Source organism: Rosa chinensis, chromosome 7 (genome assembly GCF_002994745.2).
Source record: "Rosa chinensis cultivar Old Blush chromosome 7, RchiOBHm-V2, whole genome shotgun sequence".
In the NCBI taxonomy this organism is placed as follows: domain Eukaryota; kingdom Viridiplantae; phylum Streptophyta; class Magnoliopsida; order Rosales; family Rosaceae; genus Rosa; species Rosa chinensis.
The window spans coordinates 57,093,504-57,112,134 of record NC_037094.1 but is presented as its reverse complement, the minus strand read 5'-3'; the positions used below and the strand labels follow the sequence as shown (position 1 = coordinate 57,112,134).

The following is an 18,631-nucleotide window of genomic DNA, read 5'->3' as shown; positions in this document are numbered from 1 at the left end:
TCTCATTCTTTGTTTATTTATAACTCGTTCTCTGTTTTGTTTATTTATTTATTTTTTTTAATAGTATTCGACAATACATTTAACTGTGAGAAACCTGCATCAATACTTGTGTGAGCTGCTGTTCCAAAACCTGGGGAAATGCAGCATGCTTTTCTTCCTAATTACCCATAATGAAGAATTTCACCACACACTCTTGGTCTTCGACAAGGACGTACCGCAATGGCGGCATTTTGATTCGATGAAACCAAGAAGAGCAGGAATAGGGGAGTGCTTCAAAAATATAAAAAAAAAATTGTAAGAAACTTCTTACTTACCATGTAACTATCACTCACTGACCTGTACTGAACAGAGACATAACCAGTGACATTCACTGGCAGGCGAGGTCACTGGCAATGTCACTTCCTTTTATCTCTATAATTAATTCAAAGAAAATGCATTATGCTCATAATGTTGGTCTGTTAAAAATACAAGTTGAAATGGTCGAGCTATGGATGAGAGCAGTCAAAGATCAAGCAAACGATATGCTGCGTCACGGCTGCAGAATGCAATTTGACAAGAATCAAAGCACTCACACAAAATTGAAGATGGTTGAAAGTATTTTGAGGGATGATGAGATAAAAACAATAAGTTGGATAAAGGAAAATTATGAGGGTGGAAGGATCCCTTTGAACCACGCCAGAATCTGCCCCCAACAAGAGGAAGGATTGTAAGTCTATATTCAAAAATTTTAAATGATAACTTTATTGTTACTAAGTTTGTCAAAATCATTAACTTGAAATTTTTATTTGCCAACAGATTAGATTGTGGACCTTTTGTAATATATTACTTGGACAGAATCGCGAAAGAGGAGAAGAAGCAAACAAAGTCACCAAAGCTCAGATGCTGAAATTCAAAGCTCAAATATTCAAAAAATTTGCCCAACATAGACAGAGCTGGAACCCGGCAAATTAAAAATTTTAGAAATTTGTTTGTTTAGTCCAGAATTTTAGAAATTTTCTGTTTAGTTCAGAATTCAAAATTTTAATTAATGAAACATGACTTGTATGGATCTTTTTATTCAAGTTTAATGCATCTTCTGAATTCATAGGCCAAGTCACTACTATAAGACTTATGCAACTACTTAAGTCACTGGACAAGTAACAGAAAAACTGAATGTCATTGGTCAAGTCACTATGCAAGTTCTTGTAAAACTCAAGTAACTGACCAAGTCACTATAAAATTCAAGTAAAGTTACTGGCCAAGAAACTTTAAAACTCTAAGTCACTAGAGAAGTCACAGCCAAAATGATATTTCTATTTTAGTTTGCAGTGTGCTGCTGCACCGCAACGGCAGTGTTCCGCTGCCAATGACGAAATCAATATGTAGCCATCCAACTACAAGTCACTGCCAATATGACTAAAAACTAATATCAATGGACAAGTCATTGTAAATCTAAAAAAAAATGATTATGTCACTGCACATGTAACTATTAAAAACCTGTAGACACAAAGAATACTGAATGATTTATAAAAGAAGGAAGCAGATACACTATCTCATAGTCAAAAAAAAAAAATCCAATGAGTAAGCACCTTACAAGCACTTCTTAGCATTTATTGAAAAAAAAAAATGAAAAATCAAAACAAAATTTCAAACTATATTGGAGTCACTTGATATGTCATTGTCTATGTCACTATTAAAGGCATGTAGGCAGAGTTTAACCTATATCGAAGTTGTACAACTCTTTCTGTTGTGACCATCACATTTTCCGCACCTACCACACTTGATCACCCTGGTTTTCTCGCTCATTTTTCTGAACCTCTTCTTTCTAGGCCTTCCCGATGGTCTTCTAGTCAAAAGCGGCTGCAATATCACCACATCTCTACCAAAATCACGCACTGGCTTTGAAATAGAGGGAAGAGGATTAATTGGGAAAGAATAAGTTTCTCGATATTTCTCCACCTTGTACAGCTCATTGACATACGAATACAGGGAAGAACCATGTTGTTGGATCACTACAAGGGCATGGGAACATGGAAAGCCGTACAGCTACCATTCTCCACACGAACAAAAGCGAGTTTCCAAATTTACCATGCTATTGTACTTCTGGCAGTGAACTTCATACACATAGGTATCAGACCTGCTCACTCTCCAATGTCTTCCGACTTCAAAATTATCCTTCAGTTTCTTTTCAATCACCGGGCACAACTCAGAGGACCATTCCTGCTCATCCTCCTTCCGAGCAGCAATTCAAGCCATGGACTTCATTCTAATCCCATCATTAATATCAAGAATAGGAAGACTCTTTAAAGGCAACACCCAATTGTTGAAAGACTCAGCCAAGTTGTTTGTCATTTCACCAAATCTTTCGCCATTAAAGTAAGTCATACACCAGTTCTCCTTCGGAAGATCCTCCAGAAATTGAGCAACTATGTCACTGCCTTCACTCCTCAAGATTTCCATGTTGAACTCATACATCTCTGGTGTGCGAGAATAAGCACAACACATAAACAAGTAAGGAATCTGATCCTTGAGGTAAGAACCAGCTGGAAATTTGTCAGACAGGTTAGACATCAGGTGTCTAAAACAAAACCCATGTGGATTATTAGGAAACACTCTAGGGAAAGCACTAACAAGCCCAACATGACGATCAGAAATGAACGTCACCCTCCTCATAGGGTGTTCTGCCAACTCTTCAGCCAATTCCTCAAGAAAAATCTCCAATTACTCTCATTTTCAGAATCCACAATAGCATAAGCAACTAGATACAAACCTGAAACAGAAAAAAAAAAATGATGTAACTGTCATGTAATTGTAAATGTCACTGACCATGTCGCTAACATAACCGAACATTACTTGATAGTGACATAGTCAGGGACAAGTCATTCAAATCACAGCACATTTAAGTCACTGCACATGTCACTGTCAATAAACATGTAACTGACCATGTCAGTAGCTATGGAACTGACCATGTCACTTACATTACAAAAAACAGAACATGGCAGGAAAATAGAGAAACAAGAAAAATACAAAACTAGATTCAACCTTGATTTGCGTCCTTTGCCGATACTGCAATAATCTGCCCCTTGAACTTGTTTGTAATGAATGTAGCATCAATAAAAAGAATAGGTCTACAAGATTGAAAACTCTTCATCCATGCACCATAGGTAACAAACATACGCTGAAATCTGTGTGTTTCTCGTTGAAACTCAATCACTATCTTAGAGTCAGGGTTTGACTTCATAACACACTCACTGAACCAAAATAGCTGAGCATAAGAATTAGCTTCATCACCATGTAGGGCTATTTTTGCCAACTCCGTACCATACCAAATTGTTCGATAAGTAACATCCAAACCATAATCACTCTTGATCTCATCAGCTATATCAATTGCCTTTTTGTTTAGATTGGCACGAATCTTATCAACCATAATAGACTTGACAACCTTGGATCCCATCATCTTACTCTTCTGCAAACGAATCACACCATATGTGTGAACATTAACCAACCTTTTAATCATAAAGAAACCATTAGCCCTGCATAAATGAGCCTTCACAAGCCAATTGCAGCCCTGAGAATGTTTCTTAGAACACTAAGCAATAATACGAACCTTGTCATTTCTAACAAACTCATATGAAAAGCCAATTTCTATCGCATATTTACGCAGCTTATCCCTAAACTCAACAACCCCACCCTCAAACTTTTGGCCTTCAGAATGAATATAACTCTCCCAACCTTTCGTCATATAACTCTTCGGTGCCTCTGCCCCTTAACACCCCAAATAATCATTCTCCTCAAGCATGGTATTAGAACCCTCACACACTGTATTACTCACCACACTTTCACTACTCGAAGGCAAATCAGTCACAAACACTTCAACAAAATCAGAATTGTAACGAACCAAATTCCTAAAAATCATTCTCATATCAACTTCACTCTCTAGAAAGCATGAAGTAGAACCCGAAGGAATAATGTACCTCGACATGAACTTGCCTTGAATCAAATCCATAAAACGAGAGCGTATGGAATCGCATAGGTCAAGAAACGACCAATTCTGCAACAATGGAACTGTTGCTGCTTCACCAGAATAAATAAACTTGACAACATTGCTAGTATCCATAAAAACTGCACAAAAATAAAACAAATCACTATCCATGTCACTACTAAGGAAATCAACAGAATCAACACAAACAAGTCACTGCCAAAGTAACTGTTAATGCTTGAACAGAAGAACAATATTCAACGTGTTACTAGCAAAGTAACTGATAATTCTTGAACAAAAGAACACTATTATAAATGTAACTGGCCATGTCACTACTAAGGAATCAACAAAATAACACAAACCGATCACCGCCAAAGTCACTGTTAATGCCTGAACAGAAGAACAACATCATACTCGCAAAATAAATGATAATTCATGAACAAAACAGCAGTATTAAAAATGTAACTGGCCATGTCACTAATAAAAGAATCATAGTATAGAACAAATATAGTACCGCAATAGCACATGACATTATGAACATAAAAGTTAACACAAAACAAAAAAAATACACTACAAAAACCAAAACGAACAAATTCACAGAGAGAAGGCTAACCAATCAAATCAGAGAAAACCAGAGAGACGAAGAAATAGAGAAACTGTAACTAACGATTGAGTCGATGAAGAAGAAGAAGACAGTAACGTGATCAAGACGAAGACCGACGAAGCCAGAGATCAAGAAAAAGAGAAGAGAGCTGCGAAAGCTCAAAACCACTCAAAAGTGAGATTTTAGATCGTCGCAGGGGCACAAAGCGAAATCGGAAGCTGCCGGTGGAGAGGGCGGCGAAGAAAGAAACTCGGAAAGAGATCTCCAATCAAATCGAATCGGAAGCTTTCTGATCAAAGGAGAGAAAATTTGAGCTCACAGATTTTGAAATGGAAGGTTATAAAGGTTTATTACCTTAGGGGCAGAATCAGAATCAAAAAAATTAAAAACTGACCTTTTTTTAACATGACCTCATTATTCATATGGACTAAATTAATATTAATAACAATTCACAATGGACCTTTTTATCGAGTGGGAAACTAGGTGACCTTTTTATCATTTCACTCTCTAAAGTGACATTTTTTGTCATTTCCCTATATTGATATATTTAATTAGGCAGAAATATCACTTTGGTCATCTAACTTTTAAAAACTTCACTTTGGTTATCGAACTATATCATTGTATATCACTTTGGTCTTTCCGTTTGTTTTCTCCGTTTAAATTTGTTAACTCCAAGGGTATTTTGGCGATGAAAAGTTTTGCCCGCCATTTTTATAACTTAATCCAATTTTTTCCTCCTAAATATAAAATTTCATCCAATTTTGCCAACTTTTCCCTCCTTTTATAATTCCTCAATTTATTAAATCAATCTTTTTCTTCCTCTTACATTCCCTCATTTTGAATCAATCTCTTAATCAATCATTTTCACCATTGTATGCTTTGATTACTGATGATGAATGCATGAATAATGGTCATGTAAATGCTTAGAATAACGGTAAAGCTAACATAGTTCAAAACTGCATATCCCAACTACAAATTACATAAGCATTCCATACTAACATAAAACACTACTGTACCAAAATGACCTGTCAAATTTTCAGAAAATATTCAATCCTAATTGTTCAAAGAGTTATCACAAAATGCCCTATTTTGATCAAAGAACCTGAAGACAGAGTTTATGGCAAAAAACAACACTTGTAAGGTCTCCAAATAGGCTTGCTTGCATTCTCAGTTGACATATAATTCTTAGGATTTCTGAATGCAACTTGCTTCTTTGGCCTCCCTGTTACAGGATCATTGTGCATGATGGAGAAGGAAGCTAAGAATGATCCAATAGGTTGAGAACTTCTTTGAACTGGAGGAATTTCTTGTGAGAAATTTAGAGGTGATGGAAGTGGTTGCGATGAAACAAAAGGTGCTTTCGCAAGTGATTGTTGAGATGGAATCTCATGATGCTTCTGTTAATAGAAAAACACATACGATAATTTAATCAATCCATAATTAACACTCTCACATGTATGAATACAATTCAAATCATGACAAAGTAGTCAGAATAACATTCACATAAAGAAACAAGGCAAGAAACAAATCCAACAGTAAGGGACAATTCAATTCCCTAATTAAATTAGGTATTGCCATTGGTTGCAGACAAAGAGAGTAGTGTATGAATTAACTATCTATTAAGGTCCACTGGGCTCTCCCATATTCCACAAATAAGCATGGAGGAAAGGTTAATATTCCATAATTAACTCCTGACTCAAAGAGCAATCCCATTTAGAACAAAAACTATAGTTCATTGGCATGATGTAAAATAAAAACAAGTCAAATATCACAAAAGAAGCATCATTCATTGGCATTTAAGCTTTGATATTATGATTTCAAGTAAAACAAAAGACCCATTTAATTTCGTGCAATGGCCCAAAAACCTGATTTTACATTTAAGCTTTGACATTCTCATTTTATGAATGATTACCTCATCGTGAACATTTTCAGAACTATGTCCATTAGAATTGCCACATTGCTAAGCATTCTGCATTCTATGTTCATCATTTGCATTGCCATTGTGCTGAACATTTTGAGAACCTTTTTCATTTGCATCGCCTTGCTTCATAGTAGAACTCTATCCATTTGCATTACCATATGTTCAGCCTTTACATTACTATAATTTAACATCTAGTACATTTACACTTGCAGCAATACAAAATGCCTCCAAATTTATAATCAAATAAAAATTAAATTACTTACAACTTGAGAGGTACTTCCTTGTTGATTGCGCCTATCACAAGTCCTCGTGTTATGCCCTTGCTTGTGACATTTTCCACAACTAATCTTACTGTAATATATATTGGGTAATTTAGTTGTTCCAGCAGCTGGTGGCATCTCACCTTAACAATAGAAACAAAAGTTGTCAATTATAATGTTCATAGTTTTTTTCTTTTGAAAAGATAATATTCATAGTTTAAATTTCTACCGTTTTCAAATGACAAATGCATAATAAACAGCAAACCTGCACTACTAAAAAAAACTTCAATAGCTTCTCCTTTTTACTTCGGCATCAATTGCAGTAGCAATTGAGACCCTATTGCTATGGAAAATGTTCCGTCGCAAATAAGCCTTCTCATTTGCAATGGCAAATGTTTATCGTAGTAAGCTTTTTATCAATTGCGACTCAATCTCGTCTTGCCGTAGGAAGAATACTTTTTCCCTCAATTTTTTCTTTTGGTTTCTAAGCCTTATTTCCCACTAACATCGATCTGCAGCCCTAATCTACAGCCCCAATTTACTCTCTCTCTCTCTCTGGACCAAGCTCTGCAGCGCCTCGAACCAGAACCGGAACAGAAACCTACCTTCTACATCGACGAGGTCTGCACCGGAACTTACCGCCGAGATCGACAGCTCTTCCTTACAGTCGAGACCGAAAGCTCCTCCTTCACCAAACTGTAACAACAATTCTCTCACACCAACCCAACCCCAGATACACAACAAATTTGATCGAGAAGATCGTACAGACGAAGATATACAACAACACCAATTGGAAGGAGCAGTGCTTCGGTTTGCGATGGAGACTCTGGTGGACAAGGCCATGGAGCTCGACCACATCGGCGGGACTGATTACACGCATTTCTATGCATGTAATTGTATCTAAAACACTAGGAATTAGTTAATCCTCTAGCCAATTATTATGTAATTGATCCATTTTTATTTATTGTGTAGGAAATAAGCGGAGTTGCGGAAATTAAGAGAAAATGATCCAAAAATGGAGCAATTCGGAGTTTTCGATAAAAGAACAAAAAGTCAATGTCAAGTCAACCGTTATCGATGGCATCAAGGGAGTGGAATCCAATTGTCTCTGATAATATATGCGGAAATGCATTGAGCAAAGAAAAATAAGGAAAAGAAAAAAAAGAAAGAAAAGAAGTGGCTGTTTAATTAATTAATCAATCATGGTTTGGCATGATTAATTAATTAAGCAAATGAATGAGTGGTTTGGTTTAAGGCTGCAGCACGTGGGCTCTGAAGCAATTAGGATGAAATGAAGGCAAGGCACCTCAATGCACCATGTGACACGTGGCATTTGTCCTCTTCAATTCCAATCACTTACACGAGCCATTCCCTTACTTCTTCAATCCCAGCAGTTAATTCCTTATCTCTCTCCACTACCTTAATTATCCTTCCTCCTTCACACGAAAGTAGCCATATATATTCATTCCTTCCCGTCAACCTAAAGGGAGTCTCTCACACCGAGCAGCGTCGCACGGCAAACTTTGGGGAGGGTTGCTGCCCTCTCCCTCCTTCCCTCCCATTTTTCTTATTTTGTTTAGTTTTCTTTTGGATATTTAGAGGGCTACTCACCCAAAGCTTCAAGGATCCATCAAGGGGCTCAATCTCTACAAGATTCAATATTTGGGTATTTTGTGGGAGTTGTAATTCAAGGCTAGTCATGCTAGCTTCTTAGCTATTTGTGACTATCCTTATTTTCTCCTACACTTCTGTACTCTTTGCTATTTGAATTTTGTAATTTTGATGTTCATGAATATGGGTTGTGAGTAGTTACTTTTGGAGGCTAGGGTTTCTAACTCTAGCTCAATTTTGATGTAATTCATATATTTTTCAAGTGATAAATAATGTATTTTCATATGGGTGCACTCTAATTACAATGCTAATTGGTTCTTGATGCATAAATTTAGGGAATTGACCACTCTCTTTGTTATGTTTTGAGATTTGTATTGTGTGATACAATTGGTGGTTCTTTTGTTCACTAGCTTCATATAATTAGTGTGGTGTGTCAAGTAGTTGCTTAATCGAGAATTAATGATTGCCTAAGTTTCTATTTTCTTGTGCCCTTCGCCTTTAATCCTAGACGTTGTGGCCCTAACAAGGCATGATGATTAGGGTTAGAGAGTTCATTCTTGCCTTAGTCGGAAGAATGGATACCAAATGAGAGAAATTGACTTAGTGGCCTTAACCGGCATTAGGTAGAGAACTAAGTAATCGTTACATTCTAGGTTGTAACTATTGCATGCTTAAATCCCTAATTTCTAGAGCTCTACGCCTTTAGTTCATGTTTTGGTAGCCCTAATACCCAAATCTATCTCTCTTTTATTTTTTTATTCATTTTTTATTGTTGTTATTCATTTTGTTTTTGGCTTAGTCTTTTAGAAAATCACAATTACAATTTCGAATGACAATTTCTATCTCATTGTAAATAGTCATCACTAGGCTTTTAGTTTTGATTAGGCTTTCGTGAAAACCAAAGCCGAGCATTGCTAAGGCTTGGTGCCTTAGAGTAGCATTTTTATTTATTTTATTTTCTTTATTTTTCTTTTGTTTGCTTAGTGACTTTAGTTCGGAATACCCAAGGATTGTGGGTTAGCCACTAATCCCCGTGGTACGATAACTTTGGGCACAATATTTCTCTATCTTGACAACGATACGTACGCTTGCGTAAATGTGTATCAAGTCAGGGACCTTTGGAGGTAATCGAAAACCCACACCGTTCATTTATGAAGATGCTTCAGATGCAACCAAAGAAGGAAATCGTCATCAAGTTCATTAAGAACGACGACTACGAGTGAGTTTTTATGTCTAATTTATTGGTTAACTATTGTAATTTGTGTATTTACTTGCTTATATGGTTTGCCAATTTGTTGGGTAGAAGTTGAGTTAAGGAAAAGGATTGGAAATTGTGGATTATGTGGTTTTGCTGATAATAGTGTAGTCTAGAGCTTAGTATCTTGTATGGATAAAGCTTAGTGATTTAAGTAGAACATTACATAAACAAGTTGAAATGAGAGGATTGGAAATGTTTGGATATAGTGGAGTACAAAAGTACTGGTCTTGCTTACTAATGTAGCTTCTTCTCCATTAGAAAGAGGAATTGGTTTGCGATCTTTTGCTGCTGGTGGAAAGTAATTGCAGGTAATATTTTGATTTCTGCATGGTTCAACTAGACCCCATAAGCATTGTTTTATTGATTTCTCATTCCAGGAAGTTTTTGTGATGTAACAATTTTGCATAAGCTGACCTGGAACTTTAAATGCCGATTCGTGTTTGGGATTAAAATCATATGTTATTTTCACATTACAGATATATAGAAGAATGGAATTTGTATTCGCAAGTCACAGTTTTGATGTTTGGGAGAGTTGTATTCGCAAATGGATCTTGTGACGCCACCTATTGCAATGCTAACATTTGTATTCGCAAGTCACAGTTTTGATGTTTGGGAGAGTTGTATTCGCAAATGGATCTTGTGACGCCACCTATTGCAATGCTAACATTTCCGTTGCAAAAAGTTTAATTTGCCGTCGCGAAAAGTTTTTGCCGTCGCAAAAGCTCAATTTGCCTTCGCAAAATAGGCGTCGCAAATGATGTTTTTTTTAGTAGTGCTCGTTCTTTATTTCTTGACAATTTTGGTCTGCCAGGTCCCCTATCAGAGGCATGATGGGCTTGTTAATCACTTCCCATCCAGCAACTCCTAGAATTGGGTTGATTGCCGGTTCATAAGCTTCCATGTACTTTTTTTTAGAATAACACTCATCAACAAAGTCTTCAGGATTGTAACCTTTTGAGAAAATGCATGCTATTGCATGTGGACAGGGCAATCCACAAAGATCTCACCTCCGACATGTGCATGTCCTTGCAACAAGGTTCACATCATGTAGGGAATTCACACCAGAAGCACAAGTAACCCCTCTCCCTTTCACTTGAAATCTCTTGTTCGATGACTCCTCAGGACTATAATCTTGACTTCTTTCTGCATTCTTCTTTAACAGTTTTTCAATCCTTGGACCAACTTTGCACTTCCACCTTGAACCTGCACATCTCGTATTAGCCAACCTTTTCATCAAGTTCAGCCTTAATTCTTCCCAAAACCATAAAATAGGCATTTCCCTAGCTTTAAGTAGCTTGAAGTTGAAGGCTTCACAATGGTTGTTTAATAAAATGTCACACTTGTGCTCAATCCTAAAGTGAGACCTGCTCCAATGTTCAGCCAGTCTCTCTCTCAACCAATTCCATGCACTAGGTGACTTTTCACATATGATGTCCATGTTCTTCAAAAACCATGTCTTGGTTGTTGATCTTGCTATACCCCAAAAAAGATCTCTCAATTCAGTTCCGATATGTCCTTCATCCTTGAAGTTATTATACAAATGTCTTGCACAATGTCTATGCTCCGCATTAGGCATTACATCCTTCACAGCATCTAACAACACTTTTTGCTTGTCGCTGATGAATGTATATGAGTAGCAATTGTTCAACTCCAAGTCTTGCTTCAAGAACTCCACAAACCATGTCCATGCTTCTTTTTTTTTCCTTCTCAACAATGGCAAAGGCAATCGGATACATACCATTATTGCTATAGATTCCTACAACTGTTAAAAGTATACCTTTATACACAGTCTTCAAATGACACCCATCTAGACCTATAATTAGCCTACGTCCCTCTATCCAACCCTTTTTCAGAGCACCATAACATATGTACATCCTCTTAAATCTTCTGCTCTCACCCACCACATCTCCTTCAATCCATACTGATGTATTATCATTTGCCTTTTTAATAACATCAACTTATGTTTCTAGTAGGTTATATTGGTCTTCAACAGTCCCCTCTGCAAGCTTGAGAGCCCATTTCTTTACCCTAAAACACATCTGATACCCTATTCTCATCTCATAGTCTCTACCAACAGTAGCTTGCATCCCCTCTCTAGACCAGTTTCTATCAGCTATAATCTGATCTACATAAACTTTTGCAATGAAAGGAGCAACCTAGGTGACTGTGCAGTACCTCTACTTGTAACCTCAACATCATTGTTCATAGCCACCTTTGCAAAATGGTTGGAGTTGTCGTTCAAACCACTACTCTTTCCCTTCTTAATTGCCTTTCTTTTCTCACCAGCCTTAGTTATTTTTCCTTTATCTTTTACCCCATGACTACTCATACCATCCTCCTCTACTATGTCTTCAATCACATTCCCAATGTACTTGTCATGACAAATAGGTGCAACTTTATTCCCAGGTTCATCTTCAAGTTCTGCTTCTTTTTTCTTCTTCTCACCCCTCCTCCTACAATATATAATTGCAGCACCATGGAACTTTGAACAAATGCCAACATTTGTTTAACTTCTTTTTCATCCCTAATTGGCAGAAAGTCTTCACCATCTTTACTTCTAGGAATCTTGAACCAGTACGTCATTAGGGGCTCTCTGTAGCCCAAGTCTTCTGCCATGCAATTGAGGCATGGCCATGATATGGTGTCTGGATCATTTCCGTCAATCCAGACCACTTCTCCTCCCTTATAATGTCGACTGCCACTGCCCAACCTAAAAAATCTACCGCCGTGGTGAATTTCTAATGTGAAACGATCATCTATTAAAATATACTAGCCTTCCTGCTCGCGCTTCCGCGAGTGCGGAAGTGCGGTGCTCGCACACCTCTTCATTCTGATTTTTGAAAAATGGTTGAATGAACTTGCAGTTGTTCCATATATATATGTAATGAAGCACAATATGCTTGTACTAATACAAATTTTTTTTAAATCAATAACGGCATACATGAACTTTATTTGAAAGAGCATCGATGTTCAGCAATTTCTACAATCCAACAGTTCTAGGAGCTTTGTATCGCAACTTCCTATTAAGAACTTCCTGCAAAACACACAATTGACAATATCAAGCATTCAAAATGGAAAACACTGCCTTAACTAAACCCCATCAAATTTTACATATTATGTTCCAAAACAGTAACTACACTCTCATGAACACCATCCTCTTTAATTAGTAATGCTTATCTGCTCAAATTCAATAACTTAAATAACCATGTCAGCAAACTCTAACGACTGTCTGTGTGTAGCATTGGATGCCTAGCTCAATGTTTTATGCTTTTCTGCTCAAATTATCCATTTTTACACACCATCATATACCATTTGAAAATTCATAACTAATTCCAGAAAATTCCATTTTGGGTGATTCTAGTTCGATATGACTCTTTAAGATGTCTACTAAAACTCTTTAGAAGGAACCGACCTCAAAATCCCAGTAGATCAGTACAGTTTTGCAAAAGTAAGTGACTGGGTCGAAATTCCAGAAAATCTGAAAATGGCTCAAATCCCTTTCCTTGGCCAAAACTTTTTCTCACCTAATGAAGCCACAAAACAAATAAAGTACTATATGAAAACAACAATCATCTTAGCAGCAGTTTCTTTTGTTCATAAAAAGACTGGATTCTTCAAAGCCAAAATAGTACTACATCATCTTAAATTCTCAAGGTCTTCGAAAGACCAATCACAAATAAACTTGTACCTCACAAATCACATCACATCACATAAACAGATCACAGAAACAACATTAGGGATTAGAAATCTAACCTGTTTTGGTTGAGATTCTACTGCAAAACTCGCCTCTTCCACTGCCTGTAAAAACAAAATCATGAAAACCCTTTCAATGACCTATCCAAATCAATAAAATCTTAATCTCGATCAAAATCAAAATCAAAACCAAAACCAAAACCAAAACCAATTCCCTACTTCTTCATATCTCTATAATCCTAAACCAAAATTAATTCCAGAGCCCACTCAAATCCAACTCCGAAATTCTAGAACAAAGACCCATGCAGGAATGAAAAGAAACAGAAATCAAAAGGAAGAAAATAAAACCCAGCCTTGATATCTTCGTCTCCTCTCGATTCCTCTTTCCTTTCTTCCCTCTTCTGCAGTACGTTCTCTTCTCTCTTTGTTTTTTTTTTTTTTTTCGCCTCCTCGTTTTCTCTATGTCGGAGAAATCCTCAGAGATAGTGAAATTCACTACTCTCCTTACCATGCTTTCTGCATTTACATTTCTAACCCTCCTTGCTGTCTTCCACCTCAACCAAACCATGGTCAAAATTGGAAGTTCGAAAGTTTCCCCAAGTTTTCTCTATGTCGGAGAAATCCTCAGAGATAGTGGAATTCACTACTCTCCTTACCATGCTTTCTGCATTTACGTTTCTAACCCTCCTTGCTGTCTTCCACCTCAACCAAACCATGGGCAAAATTGGAAGTTCGAAAGTTTCCCCAAGATGAACAGTAAAGTCCTCTTCGCTTTATTAATATATATATATATATATATATATATATATATATTAGGTATAAGATGAAAAAACTATAACCAATTAACTCACATGCAGCCAAAATCCCAAACCTTATTAACTCAAAGACAACTAAAAACCTCAAAACTCCAATCTCAATATTATTAGGCAGCTACTTTTATTATAAAAAAAACCACCTCTCTTCCTTTAGAACGTACAAGAGATCACAATTGATAAAGGCAGCAGAAAGGTGTAAGTTATAAATTAGCTTCAAAGGTGTTTGCCAATTTTTTTATGAACGACCATAAATGCACTGACTATATCTTGTAGTGTATTCATATTTTTACAAAATAATAATAATAATAATAATAATAATAATAATAATAATAATAATAATAATAAATAAATAACAGTTATGTTTTTTTTGAAAGAGAAAATACCATTAAATGCTAAAACCTCTGGGGCATCCAGAGTTTACACGATCAAACAACAAGGCTGTAGAAGTTCCGGTCGATAAATAACAGTTATGTTGATAACTTTCAAATAAACCTCACTGAATTTCCTCAAATAACCTCACTCATGTAATTTGCAAACAAACTATTATCTTTTAAAAAAAAAATTAGTTAATTCAATGAATTAATTACTCTATGAATCTTAATTACATATCCATTCCTTAATCAGACAACATAAAAGTTTTTTTTGATAAAAAAAAATTAAACACAAGGTATAATTTCTAATCAACAAGAAAATAACATGAACTATTTTTTTTTTTTTCTGTTTTAGCTTTGCAAAAAAATATGAAGATTAATCATTTTCTCTTAATGTTTATTTTATGTACCTCATGATTAATTATTTAAATATTTGTATTTATAAAAAAAGAAGAACGCCGCTCTGTCTCTCTATTTTCTAGGGTTAGGGTTTTGCATTCTGTGCAATTTTCAACTGCCACATCATGAGCTCCGTTGATGCTATGGCTGCTCGACTTGCCTCCTCTCTCGCTCTCGCTGAGGGGAAGAAGAAGGTAGATCTCCGTCCGTCGCAAGGCAAGGGATTACGACAATCTGAAGTTTTCATGGTTGGGAAACTCCTTACTGCCAGGGAGTTCAAGGTCCGCTCCTTCCTAGGTATGTTTCGATCTGCATGGAGGATCAATGGAACGTTGCAAGTTGAAGAGGCTGAAGGGGGTAGGGTTTTGTTTACTTTTTCGGATCCTACAGACTGGGCGAGGGTTTGGAGAGGTGCGCCATGGGGTTTTAACCGTGCTCTTGTGGCTTTGGCTGAGTATGATGGGTTATGCCAATTGAGAAGGTACCGCTGGTGAAGTCCTCTTATTGGATCACGTTGCAAGGTATTCCACCTGCTTTCAGATCCGAAAGGGTGATGACGATGATTGGGTATACCTTGGGGGACTTTCAGGAGATTGATAAGCAAGGAAAGAAGGTTGGTAAGTATCGTATCCAGGTTGAGATTCCTTTGATCTGACCAATATCTTTTCAACGATGGTATTGGGTGGAGGATACGATTGAGTTCTTATGCAAATTTAAGTATGAAAAGTTGTTTGGAAGATGTGAGGTGTGTGGCTTGGTCACACATGTTGGCTTACCGTGTTCGGGGCCGCCGCTGAATGAGGAAGATGATGATGTGGAGCGTACAGTGTTGGGCACGTCGGCGGCGGTGTAGGTTGGGGCTGGTGGCCTGGGTACGGGGTCGGGCTCTGAAGGTTGCAGCCATGATGCTGCTTTCACTCCTAGGGTTTCATTCAATGGGCATAGCTTGATATTCAAATCTCAACTCCCAAAAATGATCCCGGAGCAGCTTTTGTGTAACCCTACTTACTTGGTGTAGAAACCACGTCGTAAGGTAAGCATTAGAGAGATTGGAGATTCTGACAGTATGGTGGAGACTTTGACAGGTAAGCGTCGATCTAGGGTTGAGGCTGAGCTCACCATCTCTCCAAAGAAACTCAAATTGAGCTTGGCAGTGGGTAAAAAAATCCTCGAACCTGCAGATATGGGTTTGGTTGCTATGCCACAGAATGATCAAGGCATGGTGAAGAAGAAGAGAGGGAGGCCGGTAGGGAGCAAAAATAAACTCCCACTTGGAACTGTTGAAAAGAAGAAAGCTGTGAAGGTAGATGGTGCAGGGAAGCACAAGTCTGCTAAGAAGAGTTTGTTGACCAATCTGAATGGTGCAGATGCTCCTGCAAGCTCTAATCTGAAAGGAAAGGAGCTAGTTGTGGCATAGTCTCTATTTTTTTCTGGGTTTCAAGCCTGTGTGAGTTAGGAGAGCTTCTATAAGTTTTTCCAAGACGTTTCTAGTTATTTGCTTGTACCACAATTGTGTGATTGGCAAGTAGGGACCAGTTGAATGATTTCCTTTTCTTAGAAGACGAGGTAATCCTTTCTTGTGTAGGCTTGCGTAAAGCAAGCGCTTCTTAGAACTTAATTGTTTGCAATTTCTTAAATAGGTTGTACCAGTTGTTACTTGCCGGGTTTCTTATTTGAGGGTTTGTAGACTCTGGCCTTATTTTGGCTATTGATATCAATTTCTATTCAAAAAAAAAATTTTAATATTTGTTTTAAAAAATTGCTAGCTCATTTTTTTTTTTTGTAAATATAATGGATAGACTTAGATGACCTAAGATTTGTTTTGTTTTCCCTCACCAATATGCGTTCAACATGTATATCAATATTTTTATTTTTTTTTAAATAATAACATGTCGATATATCATTAACTCAGGCCAGAAATGACCATTATATATCCTCCCTCTACCATCTATGGGTAGATAAAGAGTTTGTGGTAAACCACAGTGATACATAGATTAGGTCATATCATTTGACGGTACTCATGCTCACTTATTTAAGCAAGCCTATACACTATGAAATAACATAGTAAATAAGCAAGCCCAAAGATAAAACTCATAGTTGCACAATAGAGTTGCCTAGGTAGGAAATAGTGAGAAAGTAAAACAACTAAACAAATGGGAGCCCTAAAGGAACAACCCAAAGAAAAGCCAACCCAAACCCAGCTAGGAAAGCTTGGTCCAAGCCTAGTCGTCATCTCCATCACGCCAAGGATGCGCGCACAACCCCTCCACCCAACTAGGTCGCCATGACAACGCCACGACCTGTGGCACCTCGACCTGCACCGCCAAGATCCAACATCCTGCAACCCATTCACCCACGAGACCTGCATCATTGATGGAGCGCCGCCACTGCCCAACACCTCACCGTGCCATGGAGACATCGCCCCAGACTGCATGCCAAAACCACTGCACCAGAGTCTGGATCAACAAATCCCGGGCAGCCCTTCCAAGCAATAGTAGCGAAACTCCTTGCCTGGCAGGACCACGCACCATTGCGAGGCCAGTGGCTTGCCTCAAGCAGGAGCCGCCGGACGAGAACTGGTTCTAGGGTTTTGGTTTCTTTAGAGCGGCTGGAGGTGTCTTACCGAGATGACTTTGAACTATATCATATATTTTTATGTAACATAATCATAGTTTTAACTCTTATTAAATATATATATATATATATATATATATATATATATGAATGCTTTAATGAGTATGTAGTGAAATTAGAAAATTAAAATAGATAAGGGAAATAATAAAGAATGCAATCTAATATTATTGAATTGGAAAGTCTATAGAAAATCAATGTAATATTTTTTTGGTATAATTATTGTCCTTAATAGTCATTTTATAGTAAGTTATATATGTCATGTAATAATTCATAATAGAATGAGGTTAAGTGAGCAGATTTGGAGGTCCCAATAACAACACTCAGTAGGAAAACATGAATATGAAAAATTGACAAAGTGGATAACAAGGAAACCTCCATTTTATTCATTCATTCACCAATAACCCGTGTGATGCACAAATATAAGATTAGTTTTTTTAAAAAGTCGGAACCAATTCGAATTTGGATCTTGACATGTCAAGTGGTTTTTTGTTGAATGAATGGATCCTTTGTTGTATACCATCTTGTAAGGCTAAATACTTCGGTTGACCGATGGTGAAGAAGTACTGTGAGGATCGCCATCAATCACTCTTTGTCCCGAACTATTTTTATGGGGAGATTCTTTCAACCCACTTGGGATAAAAAACAAGAGATACATGAAAGAAAGCCATCAGTACAAGAATTGAAAAGGTTACGCGCAGGAACATGCTCTTCCCCATGACTTTAGACAATTGACTAAAGAAAATTTAGACTGATAATTTTAGGACTGGGATTAAAGAACTGAAGAACCAACTCGAATGGGCCAGTTTGGTTCGGTTGAGTGTTGTTGTCCGGTTTGGGCTCGAATCTTGTGTAGCAAGTAGCGATTCTCGTCCTTAATTTTTTTTGTTTACTTGAAACGAGGTAATTATATATGCAGTATTTGTATATATTTATTGAATTGGCTGGCAGTTTCATGATAGACTTGCCCACATGGTATCATCTTCTCTAACAAAAACAAACATAGTGTTTAGGGTTCACTGAGAGCGGTCACAACTCACAGCACCACACCTATATCCTTGACCTAAAACCGACTTCCATTCACACACCCAGTCCCGTCAACTTATCACA

At 37.2% G+C, this 18,631-nt stretch overlaps 1 protein-coding gene and 1 long non-coding RNA gene across 2 annotated transcripts; both read right to left on the bottom strand.

Annotated features, from left to right (window-relative positions):
* Window positions 1–2,226: 2,226 nt before the first annotated feature.
* Window positions 2,227–3,721, bottom strand: LOC112178244. Its single transcript, XM_024316420.1, has 4 exons — window positions 3,587–3,721; window positions 3,157–3,445; window positions 2,669–2,749; window positions 2,227–2,522 (listed from the first exon to the last, which is right to left on the bottom strand). Exons 1-4 carry the CDS (start codon window positions 3,719–3,721, stop codon window positions 2,227–2,229), a joined length of 801 nt encoding a protein of 266 aa, XP_024172188.1.
* Window positions 3,722–12,404: 8,683 nt separating this feature from the next.
* Window positions 12,405–13,802, bottom strand: LOC121050844. Its single transcript, XR_005804179.1, has 3 exons — window positions 13,654–13,802; window positions 13,366–13,410; window positions 12,405–12,646 (listed from the first exon to the last, which is right to left on the bottom strand). It is a non-coding gene; the product is annotated as an uncharacterized LOC121050844 (long non-coding RNA).
* Between the last annotated feature and the right edge of the window lie 4,829 nt (window positions 13,803–18,631).